The sequence below is a fragment of the Heteronotia binoei genome, chromosome 2 (assembly GCF_032191835.1).
Source record: "Heteronotia binoei isolate CCM8104 ecotype False Entrance Well chromosome 2, APGP_CSIRO_Hbin_v1, whole genome shotgun sequence".
Taxonomy (NCBI): domain Eukaryota; kingdom Metazoa; phylum Chordata; class Lepidosauria; order Squamata; family Gekkonidae; genus Heteronotia; species Heteronotia binoei.
In genome coordinates, this window is record NC_083224.1 from 200,116,508 (window position 1) to 200,134,336 (window position 17,829).

At 48.2% G+C, this 17,829-nt stretch overlaps 1 protein-coding gene across 1 annotated transcript in view; it reads right to left on the reverse strand.

The window, feature by feature from the left end:
- LOC132567469 (phospholipid-transporting ATPase ABCA1-like) overlaps positions 1 to 17,356 on the reverse strand; it is a 202,319-nt gene extending 184,963 nt beyond the window's left edge. Inside the window, exons 1-6 of the mRNA XM_060233145.1 lie at positions 17,291 to 17,356; positions 15,320 to 15,413; positions 10,914 to 11,055; positions 9,642 to 9,769; positions 3,901 to 4,025; positions 1 to 90 (exon numbers count right to left, since the gene is read on the reverse strand). Coding sequence (XP_060089128.1) covers positions 1 to 90; positions 3,901 to 4,025; positions 9,642 to 9,769; positions 10,914 to 11,055; positions 15,320 to 15,413; positions 17,291 to 17,356 — 645 coding nt within the window. The remainder of the gene's footprint in view (positions 91 to 3,900; positions 4,026 to 9,641; positions 9,770 to 10,913; positions 11,056 to 15,319; positions 15,414 to 17,290) is intronic.
- Between the last annotated feature and the right edge of the window lie 473 nt (positions 17,357 to 17,829).

The window sequence follows — 17,829 nt, forward strand, 5'->3', positions numbered from 1 at the left end:
CTCCTCCGCTAACGATGCAGTATGTCGAAGGACGAAGTACAGAAACGTTTGAGCTCTTTCCGTGTCCACCGATCCAGACTTCAAACGCTCCTGGTCAGGGGGAAGAGGAGGACAGACTGCTGGTCAGAAGAAACCTTGCCAAGCTAGAAAAGTCAGGGGTGTGCCCCAGCTATAAAGCAGCGTCATAGGGCTCTCCGGGGAAGTTGACTGAAGGAATCAAACAAGCTAACATTGTGTTTGGAAAGAAAGGCTGTCTCACTAGGGATGCTGCTGAAGTTCACACTGGTGTCCTTCCTTGCACACGAGAAGGCAAAAAGGAAGGCAAATTTTCAGATTTCCACCTCCTTAAAATATGAGAGTGGTAAAGCTGCAGTACTGCAGTCCTAAGCTCTGCTCACGACCTGAGTTCGATCCCTGGCGGAAGCTGGGTTCAGGTAGCCGGCTCAAGGTTGACTCAGCCTTCTATCCTTGTGAGGTCAGTAAAATGTGTCCCCAGCTTCCTGGGGGGAAAGCGTAGAGGACTGGGGAAGGCAATGGCAAACCACCCCGTAAAAAGTCTGCCGTGAAAATGTTGTGAAAGCAACGTCAGCTCAGAGTCGGAAACGACTGGTGCTTGCACAGGGGACTACCTTGACCTTTTTTTAAAATATGAGACCAGCTTTCGCAGACAGAACCCAGAACTGAAACGCCTAAAGAGTGACAGATCACGGAAAGTTAGGTCGACGGCACAAATCCTTGCACGGTTTATTGCATCAGATCCTGCAATGAACCCTCAAGATACACATGTGCCCCCTTTGCAAATATTTTGACCCAGTCTGCCTGAGAGATGAAGCTGCGCTCCAAGGACTGGAGAGTGGGTGGAGGTAAAGCACACAGCCTCTTTTGCAGGTCCTCAGCAGCCCCAGCTCCCTTCACCGCTAGAAGCTCTGCAAAAAATTTCTTTTAAGAACAAGTCAGCAGGAGAGAACTGGAAGGAAAGAAATCAGGTAGTTGATCAAGGGACAAACTAGGAGAGGGGGGAAAAATCTGAAAACGGTGCAAATTTTACAGACCACACCAACAAATTTCATATTATATATATATAACAGCAAAAAACAGTTTCTGATTTCCCCCAGTGGCCTGCATTCAAGCTGCTCTTACTGGCTGTGTTGGTGTAGCGTAGGGAATCTTCTCCAACATTCTTACTGCTCAGGGTGAATGCAACAGCAATAACACTGTTTATACAAGACAAATGAACAGTAATTGTCATCAGGAAATAGATCTGTTTATACTTAAATGTTTCTATGCCACTTCTCTGAAGTCAAGCTGCAGACAGTTCACAACATCGATTTCCAACTCCATAAGACCATAAGAGAAGCCATGTTGGATCAGGCCAATGGCCCATCCACTCCAACACTGAGGTCGTTTTCGCACTCACCTCCAGACGGTGCGACCCCCCTCTTCACCACGCAGGATCTGCGCGGATTTCGCACTAAATGCCGCGGAGCAGCCTTTTGCATCGGAAACTCCCGTCGCAAAAGCCGCTCAAATGTAAATCGCCAAAAAGCAGTTTGGCGTTTGCGCGGCGTTTGCGGCGGGAGTTTCCGGCGCAAAAGGCTGCTCCGCGGCATTTAGTGTGAAATCCGCGCAGATCCTGCGCGGTGAAGAGGGGGGTCGCGCCGGCTGGAGGTGAGTGCGAAAACGACCTCTGTGTCACATAAGAGAAGCCCTGTTGGATCAGACCAATGGCCCATCCAGTCCAACACTCTGTGTCACATAAGAACATAAGAGAAGCCATGTTGGATCAGGCCAATGGCCCATCCAGTCCAACACTCTGTATCACATAAGAACATAAGAGAAGCCCTGTTGGATCAGGCCAGTGGCCCATCCAGTCCAACACTCTGTGTCACATAAGAACATAAGAGAAGCCCTGTTGGATCAGTCCAGTGGCCCATCCAGTCCAACACTCTGTGTCACATAAGAACATAAGAGAAGCCCTGTTGGATCAGGCCAGTGGCCCATTCAGTCCAACACTCTGTGTCACATAAGAACATAAGAGAAGCCATGTTGGATCAGGCCCGTAGCCCATCCAGTCCAGCACTCTGTGTCACATAAGACCATAAGAGAAGCCATGTTGGATCAGGCCAGTGGCCCATTCAGTCCAACACTCTGTGTCATATAAGACCATAAGAGAAGCCATATTGGATCAGGCCAATGGCCCATCCAGTCCAACACTCTGTGTCACATAAGAACATAAGAGAAGCCATGTTGGATCAGGCCAGCGGCCCATCCAGTCCAACACTCTGTGTCACATAAGACCATAAGAGAAGCCATGTTGGATCAGGCCAATGGCCCATCCAGTCCAACACTCTGTGTCACATAAGAACATAAGAGAAGCCATGTTGGATCAGGCCAATAGCCCATCCAGTCCAACACTCTGTGTCACATAAGAATATAAGAGAAGCCCTATTGGATCAGGCCAATGGCCCCTCCAGTCCAACACTCTGTGTCACATAAGAACATAAGAGAAGCCATGTCGGATCAGGCCAATAGCCCCTCCAGTCCAACACTCTGTGTCACATAAGAACCTAAGAGAAGCCATGTCGGATAAGGCCAATGGCCCATCCGGTCAAACACTCTGTGTCACATAAGAACATAAGAGAAGCCATGTTGGATCAGGCTAATGGCCCATCCAGTTCAACACTCTGTGTCACATAAGAGAAGCCATGTTGGATCAGGCCAATGGCCCATCCAGTCCAATACTCTGTGTCACATAAGAACATAAGAGAAGCCATGTTGGATTAGGCCAATGGCCCATCCAGTCCAACACTCTGTGTCACATAAGAACATAAGAGAAGCCATGTTGGATCAGGCCAATAGCCCGTCCAGTCCAACCCTGTCACACAATGGCCAAAAAACCCAGGTACCATCAGGAGGTCCATCGGTGGGGCCAGAACACTAGAAGCCCTCCCACTGTTGCCCCCCCTCAAGCACCAAGAATACAGAACATTACTGCCCCAGTCAGAGAGTTCCATCTATACACTGTGGCTAATAGCCACCGATGGACCTCTGCTCCATATGTTTATCCAATCCTCTCTTGAAGCTGGCTATGCTTGCAGCAGCCACCACCTCCTGTGGCAGTGAATTCCATGTGTTAATCACCCTTTGGGTGAAGAAGGACTTCCTTCTAACCCAACTGCTCCGCAATTTTATTGAGTGTCCCCGGTACTCTACTTTTGTTTTGTTTCTTAAGGAAGCCAAGTTTCTAACCCTCAAGATTATGAGGTGTATGAAGCCCATCCAGACAGCCCAAAAGGGGAATCAAGGCAGAATCTCAGCTGCCAAGATAAAACATACAACACTTCCTTAACCTGCTATGCTGACATCATCCAAATTTTTCCAGCATCTGTGCTACTCAAGATCCTTTTGTTTGGGAGATGCCAGAGACCAGACCTGGGACCTTCTGCATACCAAGTGTGTGTTCTTTGCTAGGGTTGTCAATTTCAAGCTGGGGCTTGGAGATCTCCAGGAATTAGAACTGCAGCTTACAGACATGTGTTCCCCATAGAGAAAATGGGTGCTTTGGAGGATGGACTATATGGTATTATACACTGCCAAGATCCCTCCCATCCTGAAATCCAGACCTCCTCAAGATCCACCCTCCAAAATCTCCAGGAATTTCTGCTACTGAGCTGAGGGGGACCACCTGAAACCATGAAGACATCTGCCTTATATGAAGCACCCTGAGTCTCTATTCTGGCAGCAGTTCCTTAGGAAAGGAGATTCTTTTAATTGGGTGCACCGTGGATTCAACCCTAAAACACCTTGAGCCTCTGTCTCTCATGACTGCTGCGCTGAGCAGGAAAAGCATCAAGGTTCTAGTCATCATCCCTCCAGGAAAGCAGCCTGCCTTTTACTTACCACACGTGGGCTGAGCTCCGCCCCAAGCAGGTCCTCCACCGAGGCGGGTGGGTGAGAGGCGTTCACCTCAAGGAACCGAGAATCATAGGTCTCATTTTCTCTCAAGTAGGCCCTGACTGGGACTGCTGGCAAAGAAAAAGGAATTCAAGAATCAGAATGGCCATGAGACGCAGGACTTGAACCCATGGCCCTCTGGCTCACCACCTGACTGGTCCCCTGGATTCCCTTTCTTCATGCCTTATTTATTTCAGACACCTGGACCTTGCATTTTTAAGACTGATATTTTTGTTGGCTCTTTACCTATTTGATTTTTATCCCACCTTTATTATTTATTATACTGTAATATATTGTAATAACACATTATCATTTGTTATTAAAATTAATACATACGCATTACATTTTCTCCATCCCGCCTTTTTATCCCACCTTTGCATTGTACACATACCTGATTCTAAATCAGAGGACTGCTTCTCAGACTCTGTAGACTGCTGATTGACCACAACTGACAGTTTGCTGTCCCTCTGCTAAGACTTCACTGCTGACCCACCTCTCTCTCTCTCCCCCCCGCCTCTCATGACTTGCTGAGAAAGGACTCGAACCCAGGTCTCCCAGAACTTTAATAACTTTAACTACATTGTTAACTTTAACCACAGAGCCAGTTTGGTGTAGTGGTTAAGTGTGTGGACTCTTATCTGGGAGAACTGGGTTTGAGTCCCCACTCCTCCACTTACAGCTGCTGGAATGGCCTTGGGTTAGCCATAGCTATTGCAGGAGTTGTCCTTGAAAGGGCAGCTGCTGTGAGAACCCTCTCAGCCCCACCCACCTCACAGGATGCCTGTTGCGGGGGGAGAAGATATAGAAGACTGTAAGCTGCTCTGAGTCTCTGATTCAGAGAGAAGGGCGGGGTATAAATCTGCAGTCTTCTTCTAACAACTGCCACAAAATACCTTTGAAATGTTTTAAATCTAAAAACAATAAGAAAGCAGTAACTAAACAAACAGCAACAGAGAACATTTGTGTTTTAAAAGAATCAGCAACATAAAAATATACAGAAGGGGATCCGAATAAAGCCAGAGGAAGGACTAATGACAGGAAAAGGAAGCCAAAATGGAAGGCAAGGACAAAAATGCAGCACGCTTGGGGAGGTTCTCTCATTTTATCTTCCTGATAACCCAGCAAGACAGTGCAAGACAGTGAAGAAGAAGAAGAAGATATTGGATTTATATCCCGCCCTCCACTCCGAAGAGTCTCAGAGCGGCTCACAATCTCCTTTATCTTCCTCCCCCACAACAGACACCCTGTGAGGTGGGTGGGGCTGGAGAGGGCTCTCACAGCAGCTGCCCTTTCAAGGACAACCTCTGCCAGAGCTATGGCTGACCCAAGGCCATGCCAGCAGGTGCAAGTGGAGGAGTGGGGAATCAAACCCGGTTCTCCCAGATAAGAGTCCGCACACTTAACCACTACACCAAACTGGCTCTCTTGGCCAGTGACTGGCTAAGGCCCCAAGTCCAGGCCCTGGCCTGCCTTAGAGAGCTACTGAAGGCTATGTACCCTTCCTAAGTCTGAGCATGAAAAGGCTTTACCTTTCCCAGGTCTGAGCTCCCACAAACAGCTCACCTCACCTGGCTGGTGGAGAACTTGTTTGTGGCAACACAGCAGAGAATCTGGGCACCATTCTGCACCCTTGGCTGCATTAGGAAAGGAAAGGTCCCTCTGCAAGCACCAGTCGTTTCCGACTCTGGGGTGACATTGCATTTTTTTTACAGGGTGGTTTGCCATTGTCTTCCCCAGTCATCTACACTTCCCCCCCAGCAAGCTGGGCACTCATTTTACTGACCTCAGAAGGAAGAAAGGCTGAGTCAACCTGGAGCCGGCTACCTGAAACCAGCTTCCACTGGAATCGAACTCAGGTCATGAGCAGAGAGTTCAGACTGCAGTACTGCAGCTTTACCACTCTGCACCATGGGGCCCCTATTCGGCTGCATCACGCATCCACAAACACCACACTTTTTTTATTCCTCTGTGGCAGAATTTTGGATTAAGGCAGACTTCGCCATTTATGCATAAGGTATATAGAACAGATGTTAGCAAAAGCAGATGAGGGTTTCTTTCCATAAAGCACTGCAGCATGGCTACTGCTGTCTTTCCCACGCCAAAAAAACCCTCTCTTTGTAACACGAAAATCAAATATACATCATGATAAACAGTGTGAACAAATATATATTTACTAATAAATGAATCAGCGCAGCAGCGCCTCACACTAATAGACAATTGTCAAAATATATACAACAAAAAGTCCATCTAAAGCACACGCTGCTCCTACTGTTCTGCGGATCAATGTCCAAAGTAGTCAATGCTCTAATGAAAGTCCGACGACAATGGGAAAACTGGTCCTATATCGTTTCAAGTCCAGAGACTCTTCCTCCAGGGACCGTCTTCTTAATTAATGACTCCAGTAGGTAAGTGGTGCCTTTAATAATTTGCTATTAGCTCACTTTGTATCACAATATAACATTTCTCTGTAAAAACATATCAAAATATTTTATATATTTAATGCACTGGGCCAAAAATATTTTTGATATGTTTTTACAGAGAAACAGATATATTTTACAGAGAGTTGCCATCATGCGGGATGTTCCATCATGCCTCCTCCCAGCTGCCCATTTGGGGGCCATCGAAAGGTGGTCAAGAGAATTCTCTTTCTTAGCTTAAATTAAGCAGCATACACTCTGACCGATTCCTGGAGTTCTTGATTTTTCTTAGCAAGCTGTTTGATTTCTAAATCTTTTTCATGGGTAGGATTTGTAAGCTCTTCTCATTTCTCATGCTCCTTTTGCTCTAGCTGAAACCCAAAACAAAAGATGTAGACCTGGTGTCGCCTAGGTGTCAATTTGGCTATCCATTGACATGTTTAACAGCTTTCACCCCAGGAGTTTTCCTCTCCATTCTTTCTATTAATGGTTATCCTGGAGCCTCCCCATTGGCCCATTATTACCTGGTAGTCCGATCCGATAACATAGGATGTCACATAGGACCGACCAATGAGGATTGCTGTGAAAAACGCCACCTGCTGGTGGTAGTGAAGAAAAGCAACAAAAAGAAGCAAGGATGCCGTAGGATGGGAAAAACTCCGCTTAAATAGTGGTCTTGGAAAATACGGCGCAAGACTGAGCCAGAGATGGCTTCACTGCTGTTCCAGGATTTCAAGTGTAGATGGTAGCAAAAACGCCGGAGCAAGACAGCGGTGAGGCCAGTTTTCAGTGTAGACTGTGACATCTGAAAGGGTAGTATTACTGGGTCTTTTGCCCAGTGTAGAATCCCCCTTTTGTCCTGGTCTCATTCTTGGCTCTAGGGTTTGTGCAGGACAGGGAGCAAGCAGAGAATACTCAGACCGATTTTGCACTCACCCTTATGCCGCTCTCATGTCTATCTTCTCAGCGCGGCGTCCTCCCGATTTCCCACTATTTGTGCCAGGGCTGCAGCAAACATCGCGGTTTTCACGCAGCAAATGGAAACCACTAAAAACCAGTTTCCGTTCATTGCCCAAAACCCGCGATGTTTGCTGCAGCCCCAAGGCAAATAGTGGGAGGACGCCACACTGAGAGGATGGACATGAGAGCGGCGTAAGGTGAGTGCAAAATCGGCCTCAGTCATGCTCCAGAGATGCAAACGCAGAATCCGGGGAAAAGAGCTGCCGTGAAGAGCTCTGCACAGAAGGGAGACAAGTGTGAAATTATTCTTTGCTCTGAGCTTTTCTGTTATTTTGCTCAAGGTTCAATAAACTAGATTAGTGCCTGCTTGTGTCTTCTTCTGATGGAGCAAAGGTCCATCAGTGGCTATTAGCCACAGTGTGTGTGTGTGTGTGTGTATGTGTATATATATATATATATATAATTTTTTTTGGCCACTTTGTGACACAGAGTGTTGAACTGGATGGGCCATTGGCTTGATCCAACATGGCTTCTCTTATGTTCTTATGTGACCCAGAGTGTTGAACTGGATGGGCCATTGGCCTGATCCAATAGGGCTTCTCTTATGTTCTTATGTGACACAGAGTGTTGGACTGGAGGGGCCATTGGCCTGATCCAACATGGCTTCTCCTATGTTCTTATGTGACACAGAGTGTTGGACTGGATGGGCCACTGGCCTGATCCAACAGGGCTTCTCTTATGTTCTTATGTGACACAGAGTGTTGGACTGGATGGGCCATTGGCCTGATCCAACATGGCTTCTCTTATGTTCTTATGTGACCCAGAGTGTTGAACTGGATGGGCCATTGGCCTGATCCAATAGGGCTTCTCTTATGTTCTTATGTGACACAGAGTGTTGGACTGGAGGGGCCATTGGCCTGATCCAACATGGCTTCTCCTATGTTCTTATGTGACACAGAGTGTTGGACTGGATGGGCCACTGGCCTGATCCAACAGGGCTTCTCTTATGTTCTTATGTGACACAGAGTGTTGGACTGGATGGGCCATTGGCCTGATCCAACATGGCTTCTCTTATGTTCTTATGTGACACAGAGTGTTGGACCGGATGGGCCATTGGCCTCATCCGACATGGCTTCTCTTATGTCCTTATGTGACACAGAGTGTTGGACTGGAGGGGCCATTGGCCTGATCCAACAGGGCTTCTCTTATGTTCTTATGTGACACAGAGTGTTGGACTGGATGGGCCATTCCAACAGGGCTTCTCTTATGTTCTTATGTGACACAGAGTTTTGGACTGGATGGGCCATTGGCCTGATCCAACAGGGCTTTTCTTATGTTCTTGTGTGACACAGAGTGTTGGACTGGATGGGCCATTGGCCTGATCCAACAGGGCTTCTCTTATGTTCTTATGTGACACAGAGTGTTGGACTGGAGGGACCATTGGCCTGATCCAACATGGCTTCTCATATGTTCTTATGTGACACAGAGTGTTGGACTGGATGGGCCACTGGCCTGATCCAACAGGGCTTCTCTTATGTTCTTATGTGACACAGAGTGTTGGACTGGATGGGCCACTGGCCTGATCCAACAGGGCTTCTCTTATGTTCTTATGTGACACAGAGTGTTGAACTGGATGGGCCACTGGCCTGATCCAACATGGCTTCTCTTATGTTCTTATGTTCTCTTCTTCCTACCAAGACTTGGTTCCAACCTGATTCCACCCAGTCCAGTGAACCTAAGTGAGGCTGGTGCTGGAATTCTGTGCCTGTCCTGCATGTCTTTGCAATGATCTAAGTTCCAGTCATTATAGGGTTAAATATGTTTACCTGTTTGCCTATTGTCTGCCTAACCTAGGAAGAGGAACTTGGCTGTCTGCCAATGCAGATAAAGCGGGGGGGGGGGGGAGTACTGTTTGTTTGTCTGTGCTATTGGTCAGCTAGTCAGGTGATTTCCTTTATCTAGGTAGCAAGAGGTCAAGAAGAAGGAGGAGTCTTTCTTAGAGATGAGATGTAGGTTATAGTGTCTTATTTTCCATCCCAGTTCCCCATCCCTGTAGAAATAAAGTTATGTTTTTGCTTTTATACTAAAAGGCTCTCGATCTCATTTCAATCCAAATTTCATTTGTCTGATGAAGTCTAAGTTGGCCTTAAAGGTGCACTTGTCTATTGCTTTGATCCATCGAACTGTTTGGGATATAAAATTGATTCTCCAAACAATACCTCTAACAGCTGGTACCCCAAGTAGAAACCTGGTGACCAGATAACATTTCCCCCCCTGCAACAGTAACCCGGCAGCTGTGCACGTCCTTACCTGTCCGCTGTCTTCTCTTGCCATTGAGCAGGCCCAAAGTAGACAGAAGCTGGGAGAAAGCCTCGTCTGTTGTCAACTTATTCACATGGAGGAGGATCTTCTGGGTATCCGCAAGCACGCGAAAGAGGCTACCAGGGGAAGACGGGACAGGCGAAACCTCACTTCTTTTCAGCTCACCTGTCAGCCACTTTAAACTGGTAAGGCACAGCGGGAAAGGCTCTCTTCTCTTTAAAAATCACTGAATGTCTATTTCCTGACTAAATGCCCATCCCCTTCAGCAATGGGATGCGCGCAGATGGATGCTTTTTTGATTTTTGAAAATACCAAATTGGGGAGGATTACAGTGCTCTTCTGGGTGGCACATGACACATCGCTCTTGCTCTAGCCAATAAAAAAGGTCTCTGCCACATCGCTTTGCCTTACCAATACAGCACAGTGGGGGAATATATTTATTTATTTAAAATATTTCTTGGCCACCTTTCTCTCTTATGGAGCTTAAGGCGGCTTACAAAAATCAAATCAATGAGTTTTCTCATTCATTTTAGATTTCCCCATCCTTATTTCTAAAAGGGAAAGGCTGGCCCCAGGGAAGATTTTTAAAAATCCAGGTACAACTGCTAGTGCTGCCAAAGCTGGAGAACATGGGGAGACGGGGGGCGGAGGGAAGCTTCCAAATTGGAAAGGGTGATGACTGTGTAGAAATATTTTAAAAATAGGTGGAGGAACAGAGGTGTGAGGGGTGGTAATTGTCTACACAGGATATCCTCTTGCTTATTTTTAATGTTTTCTATTTCTTTTAAAAATGTAAAGGTAAAGGTAGATTCTGCCGGGATCGAACTCAGGTCATGAGCAGAGCTTAGGACTGCAATACTGCAGCTTTACCACTCTGCGCCACGGGACTCTTTTTAAAAATGTAGAAGAAGACGACGACATTGGATTTATATTCTGCCCTCCACTCAAAAGTCTCAGAGCAGCTCACAATCGCCTTTATCTTCCTCCCCCACAACAAACACCCTCTGAGGTGGGTGGGGCTTAGAGGGCACTCACAGTAGCTGTGCTTTCAAGGACAAGATCTGTGATAACTATGGCTGACTCAAGGCCATTCCAGCAGATGCAAGTGGAGGAGCGGGGAATCAAACCCGGTTCTCCCAGATAAGAGTCCGCACACTTAACTACTACACCAAACTGGGTCTAGTTTTATTTATTTTTTTGAGAAAAGAAACACGGGGAGAGGGGAGGAAACACACCCCACATTGATGGCCCTCTACTCACATGGAATGTTCGAAGTTCCTCACCAAGCCTGGAGTCTCTCCGGTGGTCGGGTACCGTAAGCAGGGGTTCTTCATGTTACAGACGATGCTCTGAATCCACGACAAAGTCCCAGCGGATGGTAAGGCTTTGTTTCGAAAGTGACCTATGCAATGGGAGAAGCAGCAAAGCCTCCAAGTTCAAGAGCAGTTTAGCTGCGAGGGGAGGGCCCCACTAATGGGCTTCCTAGCAAAGTCTGCCCTGACCTGAGCGGCCCAGGTTAGCCCAGAACCGGAAAGCTAAGCAGGGTCAACCAGCCCTCATTAATATTTGGATGGGAGACCACCAAAGAATACCAGGGTCGCTGCGCAGAGGCAGGCAACGGCAAATCACTTCTGTGCCCTGAGCTGGAGGGCCCAGGCTAGCCCAATATCCTCAGGCTTCAGTAGCTAAGCACAGTCAGCCCTGGGATGGGAGACCACCAAGGAAGCCCAGGGTGGCTAGGCAGAGGCAGGCAAGGCCAACCCACCTCTGACCTTCTCTTGCCTCGAAAACTCTGCGGGGGTCTCCATAAATCAGCTGTGACTTGATGGCCCTTTCCGCTGCCGCCCCCACCACAGCCCCTGCCTCTCGGAATTCAGGACGGCATGGATATTATGTCTCATTTAGAGGCTATATAATTACAGTATGATTTATTCTATGGCTAATATCGATTGTTTGTTGTAATGGTGCATTTCCACATAAATCAAGGAAAGACTGCCTCCTCCTCCTCCCCCAAGGATTCAAGACTACATGGGGCCACTTGGCCTGATCCAGCTGCGCAGTCATGGGAAGTTTCTGTATTCTCTTCACTGCACATTTTCATAGAATAATAGAGTTGGAAGGGACCTGTAGGGTCATCTAGTCCAACCCCCTGCACAATGCAGGAAACCCACAAACACTTCCCCCTAAATTCACAGCATCTTCATTGCTGTCAGGTGGCCATCTAGCCTCTGCTTAAAAACCTCCAAGGAAGGAGAGCCCACCACCTCCCAATGAGGAAGCCTGTTCCACTGAGGAACCGCTCTAACGGTCAGGAAGTTCTTAGAATCATAGAGTTGGAAAGGACCTCCAGGGTCCTCTAGTCCAACTCCCTGCACAATGCAGGAAACCCACAAACACCTCCCCCTAAATTCACAGGATCTTCATTGCTGTCAGGTGGCCATCTAGCCTCTGCTTAAAAACCTCCAAGGAAGGACAGCCCACCACCTCCCAATGAGGAAGCCTGTTCCACTGAGGAACCCCTCTAACTGTCAGGAAGTTCTTAGAATCATAGAGTTGGAAGGGACCTCCAGGGTCCTCTAGTCCAACTCCCTGCACAATGCAGGAAACCCACAAACACCTCCCCCTAAATTCACAGGATCTTCATTGCTGTCAGGTGGCCATCTAGCCTCTGCTTAAAAACCTCCAAGTAAGGAGAGCCTACCACCTCCCAAGGAAGCCTGTTCCACTGAGGAACCGCTCTAACGGTCAGGACGTTCTTCCTAATGTTGAGCCGGAAACTCTTTTGATTTAATTTTAACCCACTGGTTCTGGCCCTACCTTCCGGGGCCACAGAAAACAATTCCGCACCATCCTCTAGAATGATGACAGCCCTTCAAGTCCTTGAAGATGGTGATCCTATCACCTCTCGGCCATCTCCTCGCCAGGCTAAACATCCCCAGCTCCTTCAACCTTTCCTCATAGGACTTGGTCTCCAGCCACATCATCATCTTCATTGCCCTCCTCTGGACCTGTTCCAGCTTGTCTATATCGTTCTTAAAATGTGATGCCCAAAACTGAACACAAGACTCCAGGTGAGGTCTTACCAGAGCAGAGTAAAGTGATGCCATCACTTCATGTGATCTGGACACTATACTTCTGTTGATACAGCCCAATATTGTATTTGCCTTCTTAGCCACCACATCACTGCTGACTCATGTTCAGCGTATGGTCCACTAATTTTGGGCCACATTGTTTGTTAAAGTCATGCACAGGCAAATTCCAGCCTTCCTGACCCACTGTTCTCTGCCTCCAGCTGAGTTCCCCATACCAGAACTGAAACACGGACATCAGGTGTCCTGGAAACCAATCTACTGTGACTTGCTGTACACTGGCCTGCTCCTTGAGACCAGAAACTCCAACTGATCCGTAATGCAGCGGCATGAGTCCTGATGGGAACATCATGGATGGCACATATACTTAAAAAAAACAAAACATGGATGGCACGTAAGCAACTTGTGCTGCACAGCTGCACTGGCTCCCAGTGGAGTACTGAGTCAAGTTCAAGGTAGGGGCAAACTTACTTAACGTAAGAGCTGCATGGAATGCACATCAGGGAGGGACGGTGGCTCAGTGGTAGAGCATCTGCTTGGGAAGCAGAAGGTCCCAGGTTCAATCCCTGGCACCTCCAAAAAAGGAACCAAGCAAATAGGTGTGAAAAACCTCAGCTTGAGACCCTGGAGAGCCGCTGCCAGTCTGAGAAGACAATACTGACGTTGATGGACCGAGGGTCTGATTCAGTATAAGGCAGCTTCATATGTTCATATGATAATTGCATATGATATTTGAAAGCTGAAAGGAAGGAAGGAAACTAGCTTGGCTTGGAGAAGTGATTTAAAAAGAGAAATGCCTTCTCCAAGCTGGCCGACAGGGGGCGGGGGGGGCGGCTATGAGAGTCGCATGTGGCTCCCAAGCCACAGTTTGGCCTCTCCTGGTATTGATCTATAAGGCCCTGAGTGGTCAGGGACCAACAATATGTCCTTGGGAGGGCATTACGCTCTCAGGATAGCACACTGTTAGTGGTCCCCCAGCCCTAAAGATGTCTGGACGTCCTCAATGAGGGCAGCCAGGGCCTTCTCGTTCCTGGCCCCAACCTGGTTGGTGTGGTTAAGTGTGCAGACTCTTATCTGGGAGAATTGGGTTTGGTTCCCCACTCCTCCACTTACAGCTGCTGGAATGTCCTTGGCCATAGCTATTGCAGGAGTTGTCCTTAAAAGGGCAGGTGCTTTGAGAGCCCTCTCAGACCCATCCATCTCACAGGGTGAGGGAGAGGAGAAGATATAGGAGATTGTAAGCCGCTTTGAGACATTGGGCGTTTTCGCACTGACCTTAATCGGCAGCGACGCCCCTCTACACCGCGCAGGATCTGCGCGGATTTCGCACCAATTGCCGCGGAGCACCCGGAAGAGCCGCAAAGTCCCGCGGCTTTTGCGGCGCAAACGGAAACTGGTTTTTGGCGGTTTCCATTTGCGCTGCAAAAGCCGCGGGACTTTGTGGCTCTTCCGGGTGCTCCGCGGCAATTGGTGCGAAATCCGCGCAGATCCTGCGCGGTGAAGAGGGGCGTCGCTGCCGATTAAGGTCAGTGCGAAAACGCCCTCTGATTCAGAGAGAAGGGCGGGGTATAAATCTGCAGTCTTCTTCTTCTGGTGGAACTCTCTGCCAAACTTCATCAGTGCCCTGAAGAATGTTATGCAATTCTGCAGGGCCTGTAAGGCAGAGATTTTTCCACCAGCTTTTCAATTGAGGACAGTGCAGGTTCCATCTCAATCTGGTACCCTGTTTGTTTGCTTCAGCTCACTTGCCCCCTACCCCACCCCCCGGCCCACAAAGTAGCCGGAAGTCTGCAATTCAATTAGGAATATCACTTGCCATCAGTTGCCAGGGTTTCAGCTTGCCCAATGGCAAGTGGGCCCCTGATGAAGTGACCTCTTAAGCTTTAGACAATGTGTCAAAAATGTTAATGACCTTTTAGTAGCTTGAAAATATAATACACGTTGCAATATTATTACTGTCATGCAACTAAAATTTATGTTGTATTGAGGTTGGCGGCCTCCACTTGGGGCCTGGGGATATCCTGCTTTTACACCTAATCCCTAGTTGGCAGAGATCAACTCCCCTGAAGAAAATGCAATCTGTATTTACATTTAGTATCTACTGTATACTGCCAATAATATGTACAATATATGCACCCTGTAGTTACTAACATATATATACATTTATTTAGCAAAAGTTTTGATTGTACCTTTTTTTCCACTTACATATTTTTGAAAATTGTATTTATTTCTTTATAAAAAAATTAAATGATAGCCTTATAGCTGTGGGTGGGCCCCCTATGTCTCCCGGCAACCAATATTTTTAGACCGGGTCCGCCACTGCTTGCCATCTGTTTTTACAATGTTCTAATCTCTCGTATGTTGTTAAATTACATTTTCACTGTAATTGTTCTAAATATGCTGTACGTTGCCCATAGCCCTGCTATGGCAGGGACCGCACAGTCCATAAATTTCATCAATCTGTCAGTCAATCCATCCAACCCGTATGGCGTATGCCATGTTTCCTAGAAAGGTCCACTTCCAACCGCAAGGGGGAGCCAGCCCTGATCTGTGGCGGGACTGCTGTTTTGGACTCACATTCATGGTGATCCAAAGGTGGTTCACCCCGCCGTATCCAAAGGAGGGTGTTAAATATGAAGAGGGGCCACAGGACTTCTGCAATTAGCTGGATCTAGAGAGAAAGAGGAAGCAGATGAAGGATTCTATGGTAGGGTTGCCAAGTCCAATTCAAGAAATATCTGGGGACTTTGGGGGTGGAGCCAGGAGACTTTGGGGGTGGAGCCAGGAGCAAGGGTGTGACAAGCATCACTGAACTCCAAAGGGAGTTCTGGCCATCACATTTAAAGGGACGGCACACCTTTTAAATGCCTTCCTTCCATAGGAAATACTGAAGGATAGGGGCACCTTATTTTGGGGCTCATAGAATTGGACCCCCTGGTCCAATCTTTTTGAAACTTGGGGAGTATTTTGGGGAGAGGCACTGGATGCTATTCTGAAAATCTGATGCCTCTACCTCAAAACACAGCCCCCCAGAGCCCCAGATACCTGCGGATCAATTTTCCATTATTTCCTATGGGAATAAGTCTCCATAGGGAATAACAGAGTTCCCAGCAGACATTTCCCTCCCTCCCCGCCCCCCGCTTTCTGATGACCCTGAAGCGGGGGGAGGGCCTCCAAACCGGGTGATCCCCTGCCCCCACCTGGTGATTGGCAACCCTATTTTATGGGCAGGCAAAAGCAAAACCGCATCACTCTCTGGTGTGACCAAGAAAAGGACCTGGGCGGGGGTACGCAGGTGAAGAGGCAGGGCCACACAGGCCTCGCATCTCAGGTGTTCAGGATTTTCTCTGACCAGGAGAGCCCCAACAACTGCAGAGGACACAGAGCAAAATGGTCTGCTGATCTGACTCAGCGTAAAGCCAACAGGGGTCATGGTTAGTACTGGTCTAGCATCAGGGAAGACTCAGGTTTGAATCCCCAGTCTGCTGTGCAATTCCATTGGGTGACTTTAGGTTGGTCACAGACTCTTGACCTACCTATTAGGGTTGTTGTGAATATAAAATGGAGTAGAGGAAAACAATGTGAGGCATTTGGGGGAAAAGGTGGGTTATACATGAGGTATAATAAAATAAGTCCATTTCACAGCTTCAACCAGGCATGTGGTTTTCCATTCAGGGGATTTGGGCCTCCTTTCAGGATTGTTAAATCCAGCCCACACCCTCCCTCGCCTTCGATCTCTCACATGGACTCACCAGATGCATGATGGGAGTCACGACATTCAGAGCTCTCCTCTCCACAACTTTTTGTAGTCAATTATCAGGAGCACAGGGCCCAATTTAGACTAGGACCCCAATACATGTGGAAGGTTGTTATTGGCATCCTCACACCATTTTGCTAACCTGAAACAACCCCAGATCTCAACAGGGCAAAGAGCAGCCATTTCAGAAGCCCTGGAGTTCTCCAGAACAACTAGGGTTGCCAAGTCCAATTCAAGAAATATCTGGGGACTTTGGGGGTGGAGCCATGAGACTTTGGGGGTGGAGCCATGAGACTTTGGGGGTGGAGCCATGAGACTTTGGGGTGCAGCCAGGAGACTTTGGGGGTGGAGCCAAGATCAAGGCTGTGACAAGCATCATTGAACTCCAAGGGAGTTCTGGCCATCACATTTAAAGGGACGGCACACCTTTCAATGCCTTCCTTCCATAGGAAATAATGAAGGAAAGGGGCACCTTTTTTCAGGGCTCATAGAATTGGACCCCCTGGTCCAATCTTTTTGAAACTTGGGGGGTATTTTGGGGAGAGGCACTAGATGCTATACTGAAAATATGGTGCCTCTACCCCAAAAAACCCACAGAGCCCCAGATACCCACAGATCAATTCTCCATGATTTTCTATGGGAATAAATCTCCATAGGGAACAATAGAGTTCTCAGCAGACATTTCCCTCCCCTCCCCCCGCTTTCTGACGACCCTGAAGCGGGGGGAGGGTCTCCAAACCGGGGGATCCCCTGCCCCCACCTGGGAATTGGCAGCCCTAAGAACAACGCACCTTCCGCCTGCGCTGATACATGAAATTCTTCCACATCAACAACACCAGCTGGATGCCGATACCCATCTTGTAACGCTCTCTTCAGGGTCATGCTCTGTGGCCAGCTGGCTGGTTCGCCTTCAAGCACAAGTAAAATGGGTTAGTTTAGGACTTCCAGAGTCCTATAGCATTCACCCTCCTGGAGAACCAAAGTGTCATGATCGTAGGACTCGTGGGGCCTCCAAGGAAGCCTGTATCAGAGCAGCTACAGGGCCTACTAGGGCCGCCAAACTCTCACTGGGAGTGGGGTTTCCCCAGTTTGGGAGCCCCCAAGCCACTGGTACGGAGCTGGCCAGCTAGGGGAGATCCCCACCCACAAGGAGCTCCATCGGCGTGCGACATATCCTGTATGGTGATGTCACTTCCAGGTGATGTCATCATGTTGGGCCTGACGCTCAGGGGATGCTCTAGTATTTGGGTGAAAACTCTAGAGCGCCCCCGATCCTATGATGTCACATTGCACTGCATGTGCAAAGCATGTGTGAGAAGACTCCCCTGCC